Source organism: Phodopus roborovskii, unplaced genomic scaffold, assembly GCF_943737965.1.
Source record: "Phodopus roborovskii unplaced genomic scaffold, PHOROB, whole genome shotgun sequence".
Lineage (NCBI taxonomy): Eukaryota > Metazoa > Chordata > Mammalia > Rodentia > Cricetidae > Phodopus > Phodopus roborovskii.
In genome coordinates, this window is record NW_026125052.1 from 34,223,630 (window position 1) to 34,246,576 (window position 22,947).

The window sequence follows — 22,947 nt, forward strand, 5'->3', positions numbered from 1 at the left end:
AAAGTTAATGGACTAAATATTGTTAACTGTGATTCTTATTTGATAGCTGTTGTGTGATATATTTTGCTATGTTAAGGTTAAAACCCTTCTTTTTATTTAGACAGAAAAGAGGAGATGATGGGAGATGCCATTCTGTAAATATGTTTTTCTTATTGGTTAATGAATAAAGCACTGTTGGCCAATAGGAAAGGAAGATAGGAGGGACTAGGAGACAAGGAGGAAAGAGGAAGTAGGAAGGAGGGTCAAGATGGAGAAAGCAGAATGCCAGCTGGCTCCCCGGTAAGAGAAGACCACGTGAAAATACATAGATCAGTAGAAATGGGTTAATACTTAAGACAGAGCTAGCCGATAAGAAACTAGTACAGGCCAACAAAATTATATCAAATACAGAGTCTCAGTGTGTTAATTGGGGCTGGCGCGGCAGTGGGCAAGACCAGCGGTGGGAGGAAAAACATTACCCCTTACACTACCTGTCAAGCATCAGCCACAAGGCTCGCCGTGGTTAAGTGGTGACTAATTTGTGCAAGTTAGAAGGCACCACCCACAGCTTCTCCAAGTAGACTACTGAGTTACGTGTGTGTAGGGACCTGCATTTTATGGGACCAGGCCAAGTTCAATTCTGTTTCTGCGAGGCAATTGGAAGAATTAAGTCTCATTAAATGACTTCAGAGGTGAGGACTCATCCTCAGATAGCTGCCTTCACTTGGGGTGGTCTGTCAGCTCGACATTTGGGGGTATTTCTGTCCCCCATTATAGATAACACCTGTGCTACACACGCTTGGCGCTTAATTCCTCTTTCCTTGTGGCTTGAGCCAGTCCCTCTCAGGAGACTTGGAGGGCACTCCCCTGTGCACCACCAAACGGAATATTGAACTTTACACATACACACACAACTCAGCAGGCTCTCACCTACGATTTCTATTCCTTATGATGGAGAAAATAAAGTGCTTCAATGTCTTCCCAGAGGCCTGGTGCGCCCCAGGTGCATGAAGGACTGGGGACAGCAGCCCTGGCCATGGGCTCTCTCTGTACTGCAGCGCCCCCTGCTGTCTGTGAGCCAGCCTGCCGTTCCTGGAGCTGAGCCTCAACTGTGAAGTCCCAGGTGCTTCCGCTGCCAACTCCAATTTTTCTCCACCCAGCATGTCAGATAGTCTATGAATAACGGGAAGGGGCCAATTAGCAGCTCCTCACTCAGCACCCTGGCCTCACATTCCCAGTCCAACATACCTATGTCACCTGTGATCTCAGTGCCTGCCTGATGATCAGGCAGGTGCAGAAACCTAGGAAATACTCTTCAAACACGTTGTACGAGAGGGCAGTCCAAGTATACGCAATTACCTTGTTTTCTTGGTGACTTGTATGTACCAGCTACATGGGCAACCACTGAGTTACACCACCAGCATATTCAAAGTTTAACCGGGTGTCAGTGGCGAGCGCCTTTAATCCCAGCACTCAGGAGGCAGAGGCAGAAGGATCTCTGTGAGTTCGAGGCCAGCCTGGTCTACAGAGCTAGTTCCAGGACAGCCAGAGCTACACAGAGGAACCCTGTCTCGAAAAACAAACAATTACCCTTCATGTATAATATCTCAATGTTGTGGTTACATATCAAGTATACTCCCATCGTGTCTATTACTGGTAATTGTAAAACAAAATGGAGAGAGAAGAAATGTTGCTTCTCAGAGACAATTATAGAAGGACAAATGGTGTGATTTCTCTTCCTCTGTAAAGCTTTGGACTATCCTACAAGCCCAACTACCCCCATCATCAGGAATTCTACCTCAAAAGATAGCTGGGTCTATCAACTGTCTACCTTCTCTCACAGAAGGAGGGGCTGGGGAGGGTCATGGGATGCTCACCTGGGGGTTCAACCCTCCTCACAACTAGTTGTGTGCAATTCTGCCCCAATTACAAGGGGCCTGGGGTAGTCTTGGGGTAGGACCAGGGCAGGATGCTGGGCACACTGTGTTTGCTTTAAGGCCAGGCTGCCTGTGCTTCTGGTCAGAGCCCCTCAACCATTACATTGTAAGCCTAATAATCTTGTTGGCTCCCCCAAGATGAACTCTGGTGGACTCACACCTCTGTTTGTCAACTGGGGCCTGCCTGAGGAGGGGGGTCGATGTAGATGACTCCTCAGGGAAGGAATTTTAACGACACCCTTAGCCAGCCATCTTGGCATTGTGCACAGTCCTGTGCTGCTATCATCATCTGTCCTCCCTTCAGAGGTAAAGATTGTGCTGAGCCCACGTGGAGGGTCCCAGTTCCAATCAATCACTCTGTCATTAGCCTGGTGAAAATCCCTCCTCTTGGGCACCCCCCCTCCTGTTACCCCTGTGGTGGAGATGCAGGACTTGAAGAGGTGTAGGGTTTCTGGAATGCTCAAAAGAAACTAGTTATCAGGTGAGAAGAGGTCACCAAAGATCATAGACATAGCCTTGCAAGTTTCTAGGACATCCTCAGGACTAACGTTTGTGGCCATCTTGCTGCCTTGAGGTCTAATAGCACCTACTTACAAGATTCTTTGGCTACTCTTACTGTGATAGCTGGAGTCCCAGCTGGCCATCTCTGAGCTCTATTCCTGCTCCTGGAGTGTTTAAAACCACTCTTTTGTTTGTTTGGGTTTATTTTGTTTTTTATGTTTTTGGTTTTTTGAGACAGGGTTTCTCTGTGCAGCTTTGGAGCCTGTCCTGGAATTCACCCTGTATACCAGGCTGGTCTTGAACTCACAGAGATTCTCCTGCCTCTGCCTCTCAAGTGCTGGGACTAAAGGCGTGCACTGCCACCGCCTGGCTATAAACCACCCTTTAATCTTCCTTGCACTGTGCTCCACTGCAGTCAGACAGACCGTCAGGGACTCAAGTCTGAGATGATTGCAGTCTCTTCCCAGAATATCTAAGCTGCATGAGCAACTGGATCAAATTAGAAAATTACTGGTTAGAAAAGTCTGTAATCATAACCAAAAACCAGACAAGAGTTCATGGTGAGTAATCCAAGGTGAACACCAAGACTTTATAGTAGCTTATTCTCTGAATTAGAAACACAATGACCAAGAAGCCCCGGAAAACTTTGTACCCTCTGTGTCACACACACACACACACACAGATACACACACAGACACACAAAGACACACATGCAGACATACCCACAGATACACACACTCACACACACACACAGACACATGCACACATACACACATACAAACACACACAGATACACATAGACACACACACTGACAGACACACACACAGGCACAGAGATAGACACACAGACACACACAGACACACACAGAAATACACACCAACACACAGAGATACACACCGACACACAGATACACACACACACACAGACACACAGACATACACACAAACACACACAGACACACACAGACACACACACAGACACACATACTGACAGACACACACAGGCAGACAGACAGACAGACACACAGACAGACAGACAGACAGACAGACAGACACACACACACACACACACCCCTTACCACTAAACACAGTTCCCAACTAACAGACCAGGCTCCTCTCACACCCTGCTCATGGCCACAACACTTGGGCTGACTACTTGAAATGGGAGCCTGGAAGCTGTTGCACCCAATACCTGAGAGATCAGGGCTAAATGTAGGCGCACTCCCTACCCACACCGTCCTATACCCCCTCAGACCCTAGCCTGCAGTCTTAACTATGCCTACAATGTTGACCAGTCCTCAGAAGCCTAAAAGTGCCACGGAATCCAGGGAAGAGCTTGCCAAACAAACCTCAGGGCAGCTTCCTGACAAGGGCTGGGACATTCAAATTCCACAGCACTTCATGCATCTTTGAGTGGTTTACCTCCCTGCCGGGATACCTGCAGGGAACCTTTGCCATGGTGCAGGTGTGATAGAGGTGGCCTCATTCCACTGCAAAAAAAGCAGTTTCCAGGGCCAGAGAGATGGTTCATCTCATAAAGGAGGTTACTGCCGAGCCCGAGTCTATATGGTAGAAAGAGAGCCGTGCCCGGTCTCAAGTTATACTGTTACCGTCACACATGCTTTGCTGTGTGTGCACTCACATATGCCCCCTCCACAAACATGCACACTAAACTAAAAAAGGCTGTTTTCCAGACAGCTGGAAATTACCAGGTTTCCTGCCCACCCGGCCCCCATAGTAGGTTTCTCGGCCGACACAGTAACCCAGATCAAGCTGAACTGAAAAAGTATTAACAATGGGTTTATTAGAGCAAAGCAACCCCCCTCCAGAGTTTCTCCAGCCTCAGAGATCCAGGCCAGAGAAGTCACACACCTGAACTAAAGCAGGGAGCTTATATAGGTTGTAGGCGAGGAGTGATGATATACCCTGTCACAAGCTGGGTTTATGACTGAGGATGATGGCCAAAAGCTGAACGCTTTAGGCAGGGACCTGGGCAGCTGGTGATGTTAGTGGGAGAAGCTGCAGTAGCCACCAAGAACACAGAGCTGGGCTTTTTGCTGCCTTCCCTTTGTTTGGAGGTTCTCTGGCTGGCTGGGGTTTGGAGAGACAGGAATGGGGTTTCTCGACCTTGCAGGAGCGAGCTGGAGGTTCCAACTGAACAGAAATAAATCCACAAATGATCGGGACTCTGCCAACTGGATGTCCCGGCTGTGGTCAGGACCAAGATGCTGCCTTTGGCATTTAACGTGCACCATGTAGGACTTTTTGAATCATAGATAAATACAGTTGTGATTTTAAGAAATTTAAAAATTAATTTTAACTAATTATTTTTAGTTTTTTTGAGACAGGGTCTTTCTATGAGATCAGGATGGCCCCAAACACACAAAAGTCTGCCTGCTCCTGCCTCCCTAGTGCTGGGATTAAAGAAATATGCCACCATGCCTGGCTGTTATTTATTTTGATCTGATGTGCATGAGTGTTTTCCCAGCTTGTGTGTAAGTACTCCACATGCAAGCAATGCCCCTGGAGAGCAATCTTTACCTGGACTTACAGATGGTTTTGAGCTGTCACGAGAGTCCTGGGAACAGAACTCTGGTTCTTCCCAAGAGCACCAGGCAATCTCTCCAGCTCTGTGTACTTGATTCTAAATTGCCGTTGTCCATACGCCTCCCTAGGAACACAAATGCCCGCCAGTTCGGTCCGCCCAAGGAAAAGGAAAGGTACAGGCGTGACTGAGGCTGCATGACACAGGCGTGACTGAAGCTACAATGTGTCCATGTTCTGGCAGACAGCCTGCCAGTCACATGGCTATCTTATAACCACAGCACAGTGCACTCATAACCACGCGGGGAGCAGTGTCTTCGTTACTCTTCTAGTACTGTGACAAAGCACCCTGACCAAAGCAACTTAGAGAAGAAGGCATTTAATTGGGGAGTGGGGCTCACGGTTCCGGAGGGTCACAGTCCGTGGCCGTCCTGGCAGCTGATAACTTAGTATGATTCACAAGCAGAAGGCAGAGGAAGAGCCAACAGAGAATGAGGTGGGCTTTGGAAACCTCAAAGCCCACCCCCAGTGACACACCTCCTCTAGTGAGGCCACACCTCCTAGCCCTTCACAAACAAGCATCCAAATACTGCTAGGTAGCTCTGGCTGGCCTGTTGCTCACAACATAGACCAGGCTTGTCTCCAAATAGCTCTTATAACTGCAATTAATGTGTTCCCATCAGTCTATGTGGCTTTTACCTTTCCTCGGTACGGCACGACCGATTTACTCCAAGTCTGCTGGCAAAATCCCTGCGCCTAGATTTCACCTTCTCTCCCTGTCTCTTCTTGGAAATCCTTTCTATTCCCTGCTGACTAGCTATTGACCATTCAGCTTTTTGTTAAACCTATAACAACGACACATCTTCACAGTGTTCAAAAGATTATCCCACAACAGTTCTGTCTCCTAAGGGCTGGAATTATAGCTGGGAACCACCATACTCTGGTCCACTGGGTTTTTAAGTCTGTATCTATCTGTGTGGGCATTGAAGGGACACTAGCCCGCTTGAGCATGTGCCTCTGGCAGGCCTTGGCCTCCTCCCCCATTCCCTCTGCCTGGATAAAATCTGTTAGATTACATTCCTAAAGCTAGCCTCCAAGGTCTATTCCCTTATTTGATCACCCTCTCCTGAGGCTGACTACCAAAGTCCCCCAATCAAAAGCCCCCTTAGGACCACCTAATTAACATGCCTAATTACAATTAAACGCCTCATCCTAACACAGGTTTTCCCCTTTACTTTTATAAACCGACATTTGCCTATGTGCCATGCCTGTCTCCTCTCTATCCAGAGACAGCCCTTTGTCCCTCTGTGACAGATACCCTCTTCCCTGATGGGAGATGTCATTATGTAAATATGTTTCTCATACTGGTTAATAAATAAAGCACTGTTGGCCAATAGGAAAGGAAGATAGGAGGGACTAGGAGACAAGGAGGAAAGAGGAAGTAGTAAGGAGGAGTCAAGATGGAGAGTCTGGGGAGACCAGAACTGCCAGCCCCTGCTCTCCAGTAAGAAGACCATGTGTAAATACATAGAATAGCAGAAATGGGTTAATACTTAAGACAGAGCTAGCCGATAAGAAACAAGTAACAGGCCAACAACATTATATCAAATACAGAGTCTCTATGTGTTAATTGGGGCTGGCGCGGCGGTGGGACCAGGCCGGCAGCTGGCAGGAAAAACCTTACTCCTTATATTTCCCCTTGTCCTTTATCCCTTGGTGACAAATGCCTCTTTCTCTTGCTCTCCCCCTGGTCACTTGTCCACATTTCCTCTACCACTGCATCCCAGCCCATTATAACACAGTCCTTCCCTTCTCCTCCTCTTAAAAATGACACCTGTGGGGCTGGAGAGACGGCTCAGAGGTTAAGAGCACTGGCTGCTCTTCCAGAGGTCCTGAGTTCAATTCCCAGCAACCACATGCTGGATCACAGCCATCTGTAAGGAGATCTGGTGCCCTCTTCTGGTGTGCAGGCACACGTGATGTCAGAACACTGGGTACATAAAACAAAACACCTGTGGAAGGGTGAGGGTGGCACAGGCCTTTAATCCCAGCACTCAGGACAAATAAATAAATATATAAATAGAAATAAAAAAAGACACCTGCATGCTCATTTGCTGCTGTTTTCTGCCTGAGTCTGGAAGCAGCCACTTTAACTTTTCTTAATAAAGGCTCTCTCTGTGACAGTTTGGATGTGGTTTGTGCCTAATGTAGGGGAAGCCCCCACTGCTGGGGGTGGTGGTTGTCTTCAGGTGTGACAGTGTTTGATTGCAGATGTACACACGTGTGCACTCATAGGAGCCAGAGGCCAAAGCCAGTTTTCCCTACTCTCCTCCCAAAGGCTTTTCCTCCTGTGGTTCAATGAGATTTTTTTTCCCCCCTGGGGAGACACAACACACATGTCCACTCACTCCAGACAGGAAGCTCCACAGCAGACCAATCAATGTAGAGATACCAACAAAGTCCAGTTTGGTGAGCCCTCAGTTTTACTGGAGTTATTTACAGAGATATGGGTGAGGAGCAGCAGGGACTCAAAGACCCAGCTGAGCTCTGGTGACAGGCTCACAAAAGCTGGGAACCTGGAGCACACTGCACAGCGGGCAGCCAGCTCCACAGGTGGGAGAGTGTCCTCTCCAAGTGACTCAGTTGGTCTTTACCTCTTCCAGGCAGCTCAGCCAATTTTGCTTCTTCCAGAGAGGTGGTCTGGCTTCAGAGCCGCCTTTGCTGCTGGGCTGCTGGGTTTGCAGGAAAGTGACTCTCAGCATTTTTTTTTTTTTTTTTTTTTTTTTTTTTTTTTTTGGTTACTCTGGCAGGGAGGGGCTTAGTAAAACAGGTCAGCTTCAGGGACTTCCTGAAGCTGTTTTGAGTTGTTTACCTTTCTACTTAAGGAGCTTCCCTGCAGGGTGGAATGTTTTAGGAAAACTGTTTTACAACACTTTCTCACATAATTGGGGAGTTAGGGCTCCGCATGTGGCTCTGGGTTGAGAAATCTTCAGACCACCCAGGTGACATGAGGTAAGGCAAAAGCTATGGAGAGAGAAGATATCTTCACCCTGGAGAAATGCTCCCCAGAGAGGTAGGCTAGCTGAGGGTTGCAGTCGCAAATCCCAGGGGGTGATGCTCCCTTCCTGTGGGCATCAGCCATTCTCCACAGCTCACAGCAGTGGCTGTAGAGATAGGCTCAGAGGCATGGATTCTTACTGCCTGCGTCCTGCTTGGTAAATTAAACCATTGCCGGGTGCCCAGCTGGCCAGCAGTGGAGACCAACAACACATCCCCGAAAGGCCTTTTCCCCAGGGTGGAAGGTTGGTCACAATCAAGTGCTTTCATCATAGAATGGGAAGGGCTTGGATCTTACTGGTTACCAGGCCAGATCTCACTCAGCATTCAGTACCTCCTGGAGGTAGGCTGTAGGATTCAGGTGGCTTGCTTGGGCTGGGATCAAAGACACAGTGAGTAGGTATGATCTGTCCTTGAATGAAGAAACTCTACCAGGCAGCGGCAGATCATTAGGTGTCAACCTGTGTGTGCCAAAGGACAGGCTCTGGTATGGGGCTGATCCCCAGTCTCTCACTGTATCTGCTGTCCCCCCAAGCTCCAGGACAATCACAGAGTCCCCCACCCTCCTGGGGCTTCATACCACGGACCTCCCATGTCTCAGGGCACTTAGGGCACCTGAAATACAGCTGCTGTCTTTCAGAGAGTCACAGCCTCGGTGCCGAGCCTGGGTTGAGGAAGAGAAAGGCAACAGGCAAGAATATCAGCACACCTGTTCCCCGGGGCTGTCACTGGGACAGTCTGTGCGCCTGAGCCTCCTGCCTGGTGCAGATGCCATGGGACCTGCCATGACCTCCTGGGCAGATGGGTTTGTTCCATTAACCCTGGTACACAAGATAGGAGCGCCCCAGCACACCCTTAGACAAATTGCCAGAGGTAGAATTGAGATGAACAGTAAATCCTCTGATTCTTCAAAGAGCCCCCAAAGAGCCACCTGTCGAAGAGGCAGAGACACACAGAGGGAGTCAGGGGTCACTACTGGGACAGGAAACCCCAGAATCCATGTTTGGGTTTACAGGAGTCCTTCCTCAGAGGACAGAAGGGTAGTCACCAAGGGCGGGGTCCCAGGCTGGTAAGGGCAGCAGGTGAGAGGCACCGGGGAGGGACAGGTAAGGGGGACAGCATCTTACTCACTGGACAGACTGCATGCACAATGGGGCCCTTAGGTCCCTGGACATTTGGGGTCTGTACCCAGGGTCTTGCTCCAAGCAAGGTCAGTTACTCCACTCAGATCAGGTCAATACCCTCATTTATAATAATGAAATAAAAAGTTACAACCTGTGCTTCTGTCCAGACAAGGCTGACCCCAGATCCAGAATTTTCACTACCCTAGGCTAAGGGTGTGGCTCAGTGGTGCATCACTGACCTAGCATGTTCTGAGGCCCTGAATTCAAGACTCAGTACTGGAATGCGGAGAACGCAAATTCTGTTCCCAGGCTGCCACCTCTTCTCATTACACTGCTGTGTCAGATCCTCTCACAGGCTCAGGGTGTGTGTGTGAGTGTGAGTGTGTGTGAGTGTATGAGCATGTGTGAGTGTGTGTGTGAGTATGTGTTTCTGTATGTGTGTGAGTGTATGTGTGAGTGTATGAGCATGTGTGTGTGTGCGTGTGAGTGAGTATGTGTGAGTGTATGAGCATGTGTGAGTGTGTGTGAGTGTGAGTATGTGTGTGAGTGTGTGAGTGTGTGAGTATGTGTGTGTATGTGTGTGAGTATGTGTGAGTGTATGAGCATGTGAGTGTATGAGCATGTGTGAGTGTGTGAGTGTGAGTGTTGTATGCGTGTGAGTGTGTGTGTATGTGTTGTGTATGAGTGAGTATGTGTGCATGTGAGTGTGTGTATGAGTATGAACACATGAATATGTGTGAGTGTGTGCACTAGTGTATATGTGAGTGTGTTGTGTGAGTGTGTGTATATGAACGTGTGAGTATGTGTGTGTGAGTGCATGAATGTGTGAGGGTATGTGTGTGAATGTGTGTGTGTGATTGTATGTATGTGTGTGTGAGTGCATTGTATGAGTGTGTGTGTGAATGTCTATGTATGTGTATGAGTGTGTGAAATGTGTGTGTGTTTGTGTATGAGTGTGTGTATGCATGTGTGTGTGAGTGTATGACTGTGTGTGTATGTGTGTATATGTGTGTGAGTGCATGAGTGTGAGTGTGTGTCTGTGAATGTGTGCGTGTGTGTGCGTGAGTGTGAGAGTGTATGAGAGAGTGTGTGTGTGTACTCTTCCCACTGTTTGTCAGGCCCTCTACACATGTGCACACACTCCTTTTCATTACTTCTTCAAGTCCCACAGGGAACAGGTCACCTGCCCCTAGCTCCAGCCCTGCCCCACCTGCCAGTCCAACCTTAACTACCTCAGCCCCTCCCCCTGCTGCAGGAGGACACTGGTCTCGGCAACATGAACCTGAATTTCAGTGGCCTGAGGGCCCTGGTGACAGGGGCAGGGAAAGGTGAGTGTGAGCAGGTTGGGGAGACAGCACAGGTTGGGGAGAGGAAGGGGGCCAGCCTCAACACAGAATAGGGGCCCAAGGTGACCTTGTCACAGCTCAGCCCCCATAGACCCCGACTCCCACTTCACCCAGGGCTCAAATGCTTCTGTCACCCGGCTGGAGCCCCACCGCCCACCAGGACAGAATGCCAGTCTCTCCCTGGCCACCCCAGTGCCACACCCTGAAGCACACGTTCAGCGTGGCTCCAAGACAGCCCTAGATCCTCCAGGCAGGGCAGATGGGCACCAGTGTCACCCTGTCTGGGGCCCCATCAGGAGGGTGCTGCCCTCTGGTGCCTCCTTTGGCCTGGTACCAGTGAGTCAGAGTCTCCAGGGATAGTCCCATCTAATCCTGGCTTATCACGTTCAGGCCAGCACCCTCTCACTGCTGGCTGTGGAGACATGGGGGCAACAGCCTTTACTCCCTCCTGGGACCCAGAGCCCGGCTGTGACCAGGCCCACAGGGCCAATCCCACCATGTTCCCTCTCTATAGGGATTGGGCGTGACACTGTGAAGGCCCTGCATGCCTCAGGAGCCAAAGTGGTGGCCGTGACACGCACCAACGCAGACCTGGTCAGCCTTGCTAAGGAGGTGAGGCACACAGCCCTGCCAAGGCCTGGGCCTGCTCCCCACCCTCAGGGGCACATCAGAAGCTTGGTGGGACAGCGCCTCGCTCAGGCCACCCGTGCCTCTCTCCCCCAGTGTCCGGGGATAGAGCCTGTGTGCGTGGACCTGGGAGACTGGGAGGCCACAGAGAAGGCGCTGGGCGCTATCGGCCCTGTGGACCTGCTGGTGAACAATGCGGGGGTGGCGCTGATTCAGCCCTTCATGGAGTCTACCAAGGAGGTCTTTGACAGGTGGGCGCTGGGGAGAGTGGGCAGGCTGGGGGCGTGGCTGGGGGCGCTGCTGCCGGGCCACATTGTCCCTCTCCTGCCAGGTCCTTCAATGTGAATGTGCGCTCTGTGTTGCAAGTGTCCCAGGTGAGCCGGTGGGGGGGGGGCTGTGCCCAGGGAGGGCACCTGGGGAGGGCAGACGGCATAGGGCACAGTGAGCCGCCCCTAACGCTTGGCTTCCAGATGGTAGCCAAAGGCATGATTAACCGTGGAGTGGCAGGGTCCATCGTCAACATCTCCAGCATGGTGGCCTATGTCACCTTCCCTGGCCTGGCCACATACAGTGAGTGCACCCTTCATTGTGGGAGGAGGAGGAGGTTCTGGGTGGGTCTCCCAGAAGGGGGGCTGAGTAATTAGGGGGTCCTCAGCACGCCTCACCCCCACAGGCTCCACCAAAGGTGCACTAACCATGCTGACCAAAGCCATGGCCATGGAACTCGGGCCACACAAGGTAGGCACGGGGGGCCTGGGCCCACACCTGAGGGACAGATGATGGACACCTGGTGATGGGGCAGGGCTGGGGGTGAGGGTGAGGATGGGGTGTGGCTTGGCCATGCTCTGAGCTCATCAGGCTTGTCCTAGGGCAAGTCCTGAGCTGTGTGGGTAGTGCTAGTTAACTGGCTGTGCCACCCACCTGCTGTGGCTTCTGGGGGTCCCCAGATCCGGGTGAACTCTGTAAACCCTACCGTGGTGCTGACTGACATGGGCAAGAAAGTCTCTGCAGACCCGGGCTTTGCCAAGAAGCTCAAGGAGCGCCACCCACTGAGGAGGTTTGCAGGTCAGCTGGGGATGCGGGTGAGGGAATTGGGGAGGCTCTGGCAGCTGAGCAGGCAGAAGCCCTGACTGCTCTGCTGTCCTGCAGAGGTGGAGGACGTGGTCAACAGCATCCTCTTCCTGCTCAGCGACAGCAGCGCCTCTACCAGCGGCTCTAGCATCCTGGTGGACGCTGGTTACCTGGCCTCCTAGGCTGCCCAGATGCAGGGGACCCCTGGAGGCCTCCCTGGCTCCACTCACATCAAGACCCTGCCTTCCACCCAGCCCAACAGTTTCTGTTCTCCTCCTGTAGACCCACCCACATCCATCCCCAACTTTAGACTTTCATACCAGATGAGCTAAGCTAATTTGACTAAATAAATGACCGCAGTATCCCAAACCTTAAAAGTCACACCTGGTGCATGGGAGAAGTCTCTGTATTGCAAGGGCCAGCTGTGGATTGTGACACTGATTTCCTGCTGGAGTCTGCTGCTGTGCCTTGTCTGCCCCTCACCGATGCCTGTGCCAGTGACCAATGCCTTATGGGCTGGAAGCCCCAGGTCTGTGGTGGCCCTGCCTGATCTAGAATTGGGGTCAAGGACAGTTGGCTCTTGGTTTGCTTTTTTTGAGACAGGATTTCTCTGTGGCTTTGGAACCTGTCCTGGAACACGCTTGGTAGACCAGGCTGGCCTGTCTCTCCAGTGCTGGGATTAAAGGTGTTTGCCACCACCGACACCCCCCCTCCCAGCCCCACTGGCTTTTAAAAGGAGGGTCTAGTCAAACCAGAACTACTACTGTTATGGTTATTGGCTGAATGGAAGTAGGTGTGATAAAATCAGCCCCCTAGCAGGAAGGTGCACTATCTCTTCAACTATGTTGATCCAACTATGAAGGTTGGAATTTGCTTATTTAACCCTTGTGACACAAGGAAGAGTCATCAGAGAGGAGGGAGCCTTAACTGAGAAAATGCCTCCATAAGAACCAGCTGTAAGGTATTTTCTAAATTAGTGATCAATGGGGAAGGGGAAACCCATTTTGAGTGGTGCCATCGCTGGGCTGGTGGTTCTGTATTCTATAAGAAAGCAGGCTGAGCAGATACCTTTAATCCCAGCACTTGGGAGGCAGAGGTGTTAATGTCATCGATGGAGAATAAGCCCATTACCACAGTTAAAGTTAAATTTGAAGCAAGCTTTAACTACATACTGGTGGATGGGTTATGGCCAGGTCCATACCCTGTTTCCTAGGAAATGGCCCACAATCACAGTTTGCAGCAGCTTAAGAAGGAAAACCCACAATTCATTGCATTTCCCATCAGGTCCTAGCAGGGGTTAAACCATCGTTCTGTATCTCCTGCCTGGGAACCTCCTGCTCACGTGTGGTTGAGCACATCTGGTGTAGATGAGTCAAACTTGTTTAGGGGAGTGAACACATGTGTCTTATCTCCTATAAACAGTAGCCTCTAGCATTTCAGGAACTATCTGTCCTTGGGCAATTCAGCTTGCATTTTAAAGATTTCTTTATTATATATACATCGTTCTTCCTACATGTATCTCTGCAGGTCAGAAGAGGGCACCAGATCTCATTACAGATGGTTGTGAGCCACCATGTGGGTGCTGGGAATTGAACTCAGGACCTCTGGAAGAGTAGCCAACGTTCCTAACCTCTGAGCCATCTCTCCAACCCCTCAGCTTGCATTTTTGTTTCATGGTTCTCTTAGGCATATAACTTTGGCTCTCACAGAGGTAGGTATATCTCTGGGGGGGGGGGGGTGTGTTCAGTTACACAGAGAACCATGTCTCACAAAACAAAACAAACAAAAAAGCAGGCTGAGCAGGTCATGGGAAGAAAACCAGTAAGTGGCCTTCCTCCATGGCCTCTGTATCAGCTCCTGCCTCCAAGTTCCAGTCTTGCTTGAGTTCCCACCCTGATGGACTTTGATTTGAAAGACCAAAAAATGTAATGTTAATGATGGACTGACCTGGAAACCAATTATCTCTTCCTTGGAATTTGCTAACTTCCTCTCACCAGGCCCTGAGATAAGAAGAATTCACACTGCCCCTCCTTTCCTGTGAGTCAACAGGTGGTAAATAGGGTCCTTGGGAAACAAAGAGAAAGCTGCAACTCTGGTTTGCCCAGACAAAATTAATTAGCACACCCTGAGGCCCTAAGGTCTGTTGACCCTAATAGCAGACCATCCGGCCTCCAAGGGTCACGTACTCAATGGACAGAGGGTCCCACCCCCTCCCTAAGCTTGTGGGTTTGCCTTTAAAAACACCTGGGCCCAGGGGAGGGGGCTTCTCTCTAGCCTGCATGCTGGAGGAGCCCATTTGTTTCCTGTTCATTAAAGCCTCTTGCGTTTTGCAGCAACTGGACTGGACATTGAGTTCTTGGGGTATCGACCGAACCTGGAAGACTCCTCATTCTGAGGGTCTTACAGATTATGAATGGTGATAAGGAAGTATAAGCCAAATAAACACTTTCCTCCCCAAGTTGTTGTGGTCAGAGTATTTCTTTTCTTTCTTTTTTGAGACAGGGTTTCTCTGTGGCTTTGGAAGCTGTCCTGGAACTAGCTCAGGCTGGCCTTGAACTCACAGAGATCCACCCCTGCCTCTGCCTCCTGAGTGCTGGGATTCCAGTTTTCTTTTTTTGCTCTCTTCTGTTCTTCCCCCAACTTGGCCTTCCTGATCCCTCATGTTCTTCTCCTGCCTCCCTTTCTCCCTCCTCCTTTTCCTCATCCCCCCCACGCTCCTAATTTACTCAGGATATCTTTGTCCCTTTCCTCTTCTTGGTGGTGGTGGGGTCCATGTATGTCTCTCTTAGGGTCCTACTTGTTCCCTAGCTCCTCTGGGGTTGTGGATTATAGGCTCTATGTCTAATATTCACTTAAGAGGGAATACACACCATGTTTGTCTTTCTGTGGTTGGGTTACCTCACGTCGGATGGAAGACTGAGGAATCTGCATAAGACTGAAGTAGGCCTCCTGACCTGGGTGTCCGTTGGACTTGGGCAGTCTATGGGACCTCTGGCAGTGGAACCAGTACTTATCCCTGGTGGATGAAATGGCTTTTTGGAGCCCATTCCCTATGGAGGGACACTCTCTCAGCCTAGATACAGTGGGGAGGGCCTCGGTCCTGCCCCAAATGATGTGACAGACTTTGATGATTTGCCATAGGAGGTCTCACCCTCTCTGAGGAGTGGATGGGGAGTTGGTGGGGGGAGGGAGCGAGAGAGAACTGGGATTGGTATATAAAATACGATTGTTTTTAATTTAAATAAATTATTTTTAAAAATAAAGGAAAAACAAGTTAGCTAGTATCAAGCCTGGGCTATCGACCGAGCATTTATAATTTATATTAAGCCTCTGAGTCAATTATTTGGGAAGTGCTGACGGGTATTTGGGAACAGGTTGTAGGGATAGGAAAACTCTGCCTACAAAATACTGGGTGAGTAAGAGACCCACCCACCCTCCTGGCATCTGACTGTCGGCTTGGTATATGAGTATCAAGGGGACCAACAGGAAGATGTTATTGCACAACCTACTGCCCCTTTAGTGTATGTAGTAAACCTGTGTGTTTTTGTTGTTAGTGTGTGTGTGCGCACACGTGTGTGCGTGCGTGTGTGTGTGTGTGTGTGTGTGTGTGTGTGTGTGCATATTTGCCAATAAACCTGTTGTCATAAAAAAGATTGGGGCAGGACATGACATGGGTGGTAAACTCTCACTGTCCCTGGTTTTCAGCTCAGCAGGGACCCAATGCTTGTTGTGATCCATTCAAATTATTGTCTGTCAGTCTGGACCCAGTCCTATGTTTTGCCTCTGTGGTCTTCAAGCTGAACTTTTAAATATCTTAAAAAAAAAAAAAAATTAAGGTCCTGGCCTTGTGTGACGATACACACCTTAATCCCAGCACCTAGGAAGCGGAGGCAGGCAGATCTCTGTGAGTTCAAGGCCAGTTGGGTCTACATAATGAGGCCCATAATAGCCAGGGCTACATAGACCTTATCTCAAAAAATAAAAATAAAAAGGTCTCATTTTGAAAATATTTATTTTGCTGGGCATGGTGGCACATGCCTTTATCCCAGCACTTAGAAGGCAGAAGTAGGAAAACAGATCTATGTGGGTTTGAGGCCAGCGTGGGTTACATAGAGTTCCAGGACAGCCAGGACTACACCGAGACTCTGCTTCAAAAGAGCAAAAAGGGCAAATGTCTTTAATCCCAGCAGAGGCAGATATTTGTGAGTTTGAGGCCTGCCTGGTTTACAAAATGAGTTCCCGGACAGCCAGGCTGATACACAGAGAAATCCTATCTTGAAAAACAAAAACAAAGAAAAAAAGATTTCATATGTATGGGTGTTTTGTTTGTACATATATTTATGGAACACTTGCAACCTTGTGCTCTCAGAAGCCAGAAGATGGCATCAGATCCTCTGGAACTGGAATTATGGATGGTTGTGAGCCTCTTTGGGATCTAGGAACTGAATCCAGACCTCTGAAAAAGCAGCCAGTTTCTTTAACTCCTGAGCCATTTCCCCGCCAGTATTTGTTGATTCTTATGTAACCAAATGCAGACTCTGTATCTTCTGTCTCAAGTAAAGACTTTTGAACTCTGCAGCTTCTTTAAATATTTTGTAGCCATTTGGTCACTTACATATCTGCGTGTAATGAACACACACACACACACACACACACACACCTTGTGACATGTAACCTGAAACTCAGAGTTGTTACCTAAGACTAAAGAAGATAAACCTTGCTTGCCAACAGCCAGGCCATCAAAGGACATTAAAAGCAAACCAAAGTAGCTTGTGAATATACTGTTATTTGATACATTCTGACATTGTGGAAAGACACAAGCTTGCTAAGCTACATTTCTGACACACTGTATTCACAACACTTGCCCAGAGTAGAGTAGATCAAACCAGCCTGGGAGATGTAACACAACATCTCCTGGGTCAAGTAAACACACCCGAACACTGTCCCCTGGGCCAACCAAGCATGCCAAACACTGTCCCCTAAGTCAACTAAACTTATCCAAACACTGTCCCTTCCATCAATTAAACACATTCACACACTGCATCTTCTAGACAAGTTGCTGGAGTTCCTGCCAAGCCAGAAACAGGTGTATTGTTTCTTATGTGGTACTTTACAAGATTACTGCTTGTCATGAGGTCCCTGGCACTCCAATGCCCAATTCCCTAGTCACCTAGAGTCACCCAGAATGGGTTGGAAGAGCAATTGTTTCTTCCCTTCAGGGTCCAGGATACGCCCCCCCCCCATGTAGCTAAATCCTTAATGAAGCAACTACCAGCAGCTTGTCAGATTCCATTAAGCCCACCATTATAGACTAGCATAAATATGCACATGATCCATGTAAATAACACCAGAGTACGTACTTAGATAAACCACTGTTTTGTCTATTGCTATGTCCTTGCAAGGCTTAGATCCTGGAATCCTGACTAGGGACAGTGAGGAAGAAATGACAAATCTATGGACATACAGAAACGCTGGGCTCGGGTGCTCTTCCCTCTGTGATAGAAAAGCCACAGCACCACAGACTCAGTGTGGTTATTGTATACAGCTGAACCAGGAGGCAGGGTTAGCCAGTCTCTGTGGGAGAGCAGTCTTAAGGTCTTAACAGAGTGTGGGTGCAGGGAGCTGCAGTGAACATTTTCTGCAAACGCTGTCAACATTCCGATCAGACCAGGGGCAAAGCTTTGCCATTCCCACAGGGCTGAGGCATTGGGGGGGGGGGGTGTCCTGGACATGCCCATGTCAACAACACGCATTCACTAAGGACTTCGTCCACTCCCTACAGTGCACAGGTTCATAACAGAAGGACCAAGAAGCTGCAATTTTCCCATGGGGGCACCGTGATAACACATTCAGCATTCCCCATGGCTCTTAGATTAATACAAAAACACCCAGCCCCTTAAGGTACCTTGGGCCTTCTTGTTGGGTTTCAAATTTCCTGTCTAAAAGCTAAAATAGTGTGAAAAGCCCATACAGCAGAGAAAATAATAATAAAAACAAAAATCAGGCACAGTTCCTAAAAAGTTCCAAGTTTCCCTGCTGCCAGGGGCTGGAGAGATGACTCAGCGTTAAGAGCACTGAGCGCTCTTGCGGAAGCCTTGAGTTACATTCCCAGCACCCACATGGTGGTTCACAACCATCTGTAACTCCAGTGCCAGGGGATCTGGTCCCCTCTTCTGGCCACAGTAGGCACAATAAGTTGCACAGCGCAAATTTACCCTTACACAAAAATAAAATCTCGCTTACCTGCAAAAACCAAACGGCCTGATTGTAGAATATCCCGGAAGAACTCAAAGAAACAACGGAAACAAGGTCCAACATGCTCTGTTGGGAAAGGGCTGGTGGAGATCTTTCTCTAAAGCCTTGGAAGGCAGGCGCTGGTCTGCCTGGAGATTTGGCAGGCAGGGGTCTGCTCACCTGTGTGACTGTGTTCACGAGATTCAAATTATATAACTAGGGCTGAGGAGATAGTCCAATCTGTTAATTGCTTGTCAAGTATGAAGACTGGCGTTTGATTCCCAGAACCTGTGTAAAAAAAAAAAAAAAAAATCAGGAGTGTTAACTAGGTGGCGGTGGTAGCTCACCCAGCACTGGGAAGGCAGAGGCAGGCAGCTTTCTGTGAGTTCCAATGCCAGCCTGGTCTATAGAGCTAGTGCCAAGACAGCCAGGGATATTCTACAGAGAAATTCTGTCTCAAAAACAAAAAAAAAAAATAAAAATAAAAATAAAAATAAAAAACAAAAAACCCTAAAACAAATCAACAGGCAAACCAGTGTGGTAGTACATGCCTTTAATCCCAGCTTGGGTAGGCAGAGACAGGAGGATCCCCAAGGCTTGCTGGCTAACTAGCCTAGCTGAATTGGCAAGCAAGCCATGGGTTAAGCAAAAGAACTCGGTCTCAAAAAACAACGTGAACAGTTCCCGAGGAAAGCACCCAAAGCTGACCTCTGCCGTGTGTCCCCCACACAAACACACACATGCACCAATCTTTTGAAAAAATGTAAGAGCTATTTCCACCTTAATTTTCATCTTTTAAAAATGTTTTTATTACATTTTTATTGATTTTTGTCTGTATGTGTGTGTGTGCAGGTATGCCACAGTGGGCAATGGAGTCCAAAGGACAACTTTTGGGATTTGCTTCCTCTTTCCTTGTGGCTTGAACCAGTCCCTCTCAGGAGACTTGGAGGGCACTCTCCTGTGCACCACCAAACGGAATATTGAACTTTACACATACACACACAACTCAGCAGGCTCTCACCTACGATTTCTATTCCTTATGATGGAGAAAATAAAGTGCTTCAGTGTCTTCCCAGAGGCCTGGTGCGCCCCAGGTGCGTGAAGGACTGGGGACAGCAGCCCTGGCCATGGGCTCTCTCTGTACTGCAGCGCCCCCTGCTGTCTGTGAGCCAGCCTGCCGTTCCCGGAGCTGAGACTGAACTGTGCTTCTGCTGCAACTTCTAGCTATTACTCCCTGCATGCCCATTGCTGCCTCTCTTACAGTCTACCCCTGCTCCTGAGGTGCGTGCGCCCCTCTAATCTTCCATGAGTGATGTTCCACTGTAGCTCACAGACCACCAGGGAGGGGCTCATGTCTAAGATTCAAGTCTCTCCCCAGAATATTGAACTGCAGGAATGACCAGATCAGAGAAGAAAATCTTCAGCCATAGCCAAAAACTAGACAAGAGTGCATGGCTAGTCACCCAAGAGAAACACAAATATGTTGTGCATAGCCTTCAACTTGGCCAAGAATTGACACATTAACCATGCATCCTTGGCAACCCACGCTCAGAGCTCAGCTTCTGCAGAGGAGAGGGACCTTACCCTCCATTTGTTTGCTTGTTTTGTAAGTTTGTCAGGATTAATTCAGCCCATTGCTGCACCTGCCCTGTGCATTGTGGAGATCTGGTGTGGAGCTCCTGGTAGCTCTAGGTAGCTTGCTCTTTGAATTTAAAAACAAAACATCTAAGGAGCCTTGGAAGGCCTTCTGGCCTTGGTGACCTACGTATGACTGTCAGAGAAGGGCCAGCTGTGTAGATGGAGCATTAGGACTTTCCAAAGGCGTTCCCCAAGAAGGAAGAAAGCTAAGCTTTAGAGCAACTGGAAGTTATGTAAGCTGGTGGGACTCAACCAGCACAGTCGCAACTTGAGAACGAACATGGAAAGGAACACAATTCTTTCACCACACATCCTAAAGTTCCCGAAGTGAGGCTGTGGAGACGGCTCAGTGGGTAGTGTCCTTGTGCAAACATGACCTCAGTAGTTGGGATCCCTAGCATTCAGGTAAAAAACTAAGTAAGGAGGTAGCACACATCTGTCACCCAAGCTCTGGGGAAGGAGGCAGGATTGTGGGAGGGGGGAGGAGAAGGGGTAGTGGCTCCCTGACATCCAGTTGAGCTGAAATGGTAAGCTTCAGCTCACTAAGAGACCCTGTCTCTACAATAATATGGAGCTCAACTGAAGATGACAGCCAACACCAACTTCCGGCCTCTACATGAACATGAATGTGCACAAGGGAACACACAAACAGGGAGACAAAGAGAGCCCGCTCTCTCTTACACACACACACACACACACACACACACACACACACACACACACACCAGAAACTGGACAGGAAGGAAAGTATGACAAGTAAAGCTATATTCAGACGGTTATACATTTAGGACATAAAATGGTATACTTGGGCGGTCTTAAACTCACCATGAAGTTTTGAACTCCTAACCTTTCTCTTCTTCCACACACTGAGTGCTGAGATTGGAGGTGTGTACCACCACACCCAGATTGGTTTTTTCCTTTCTTTCTTCCTTCCTTCCTACCTTCCTTTCTTTCTTTCTTCCTTCCTTCCTTCCTTCCTTCCTTCCTTCCTTCCTTCCTTTTTTTCCAAGACAGGATTTCTCTGTAGCTTTGGAGCCTATCCAGGCTGGCCTCAAACTCACAAAGATCCACCTCCCTCTGCCTCCTGAGTGCTAGGATTAAAGTTGAGTGCCATCACCACCTGGCTAGGTTTTTTTGTTTGTTTGTTTGTTTGTTTTCCTTTTGGGGCAAGGTTTCTCTGTATAACAGCCCTGGCTATCCTAGAACTCGCTTTATTGACCAGGCTGGCCTTGAACTCACAGAGATCTGTTTGCCATTGCCTGGGATTAAAAATGTGTGCCACCGTTCCTAGTTCACCCAAATTGTTTTATTGCAACAGATCCTTCCTTCCTTCCATTTTTAAAAACAGGGTCTCTCTGTTGAGCCCTGGAACTCACTCGGTAGGCCAGGCTGGTCTCGAACTCACAGAGATCCACCTGTGTCTGCCTCCCGAGCGATGGGATTAAAGGTGTGTGCCACCACCACTCTGGCTTTTTGTTGTTATTGTTGTTTTGAGACAGGATTTCTGCTTTCTCCTCATGAACCAAAGATACCAGTGAGATGGTGTGGGAGCTACTGCTTCATAGATATTAGTGGGCTGTGTGATGCTTAGGGCTCAGGACCAGCCTTGGCTGGTGGAGGTACTGGAGACACAATCACACATCCTTTATCCTATAGCAAGCTGCATTAACTCTGGAGAGCCTCTGGCAGCCAACATCTGTTCTGGGTGGTTACCACCCCTTCGGAGTCTGCAAACAGCCCTCCTGTTGGGGTGGAATTGTTCTTATTCTTGACCCCTGTAATCCACAGACACTGTGCTTACTGCTGGAGCCCATGAGTGAATACAGGGCAGGGTAAGGAGGGCACTTTTGCATGCTAAGGGCGAAGAGCGAGCAGGCCTCCAAATTCCAGGTGCTGGATGGAGTTGAGATTTGCAACATTCCCACACTGGGGTCACAGGCAGGTGAATAGGTCACGGGCTGAGCTGAGTAGGGTTAGGGTTTGCACCTTTCCTCATAGTCTCTTAATGTTGCTATCAGCAGCTCTCCACAGCTCCACGCTCTTGTTTCCAGCTCATCCAGTTCAACCAAGCCCGTTTCCCAGCCTCAGCCCTTGCCCTGCTACCCAGGACCCAGCTGTGCAGAGGCAGACCTTCTCCCTGGAATGCCAGCAGTCAGCAGTACCCCAGGACCTGTGAGGTGTGACCCAAAATGGAGTTTCTCTCCCTTTTGCATGAGTGTACCTGTTCACGCGGAGGCTACAACCCTCAGGCGCCATTCCTCAAGTATGACACATCTTGTTTTATTATTTTTTTTTCTTGTCTATTTTCATCTTCTCTTTGTTTGCTTTTCAGAACAGGGTTTCTCTGTAGCTTTGGAGTCTGTCCCGGAATTCACTCTGTAGACCAGGCTGGCTTCGAACTCGCAGAGATCTGCCTGCCTCTGCCTCCTGAGTGCTGGGATTAAAGGTGTGCACCACCACCACTGAGCAGTCTGTTTTCTTAAGACAGGGTTTCTCTGTGTAACAGCCCTGGCTATCCTGGGACTAGCTCTGTAGACCAGGTTGGACTCAAATTCACAGAGATCTGCCTGTCTCTGCCTCCTGAGTGCTGGGACTAAAGGCCCGCACCACCTTGCCCAGCTTACTTTTTCTCTTAATGTGGGTTTTGTAGCCCAAACTATATGCTCAGGTTTGAATGGTAAGCATCGCAATGACCAAGCCATCTCGCTAGGTCGCCCCCTCCCCCACTCAGTGACTTTCTTGTGTTGAAACCAGGTCTGTACAGCCCAGGCTGGTCTTGAAGTCCATCTTCCTGAGCCCTGAGATTGCTGGCTTCCACCAACCACGCAGGGCTCTGCGGCATGTTTCACTTCTGGTGAGCACAACCCAGTCATGTTTTATCGCTTCCTG

General features: G+C 49.1%; 1 protein-coding gene across 1 annotated transcript; it reads left to right on the top strand.

The window, feature by feature from the left end:
* The first annotated feature begins 10,399 nt into the window (after window positions 1-10,399).
* On the top strand, window positions 10,400-12,452 carry LOC127221584 (carbonyl reductase [NADPH] 2). The gene is made up of 8 exons (XM_051183619.1): window positions 10,400-10,470; window positions 11,003-11,100; window positions 11,212-11,366; window positions 11,447-11,489; window positions 11,586-11,685; window positions 11,789-11,853; window positions 12,063-12,180; window positions 12,265-12,452. Exons 1-8 carry the CDS (start codon window positions 10,419-10,421, stop codon window positions 12,366-12,368), a joined length of 735 nt encoding a protein of 244 aa, XP_051039576.1. The 5' UTR covers window positions 10,400-10,418; the 3' UTR covers window positions 12,369-12,452.
* The last annotated feature ends 10,495 nt before the right edge of the window (window positions 12,453-22,947 follow it).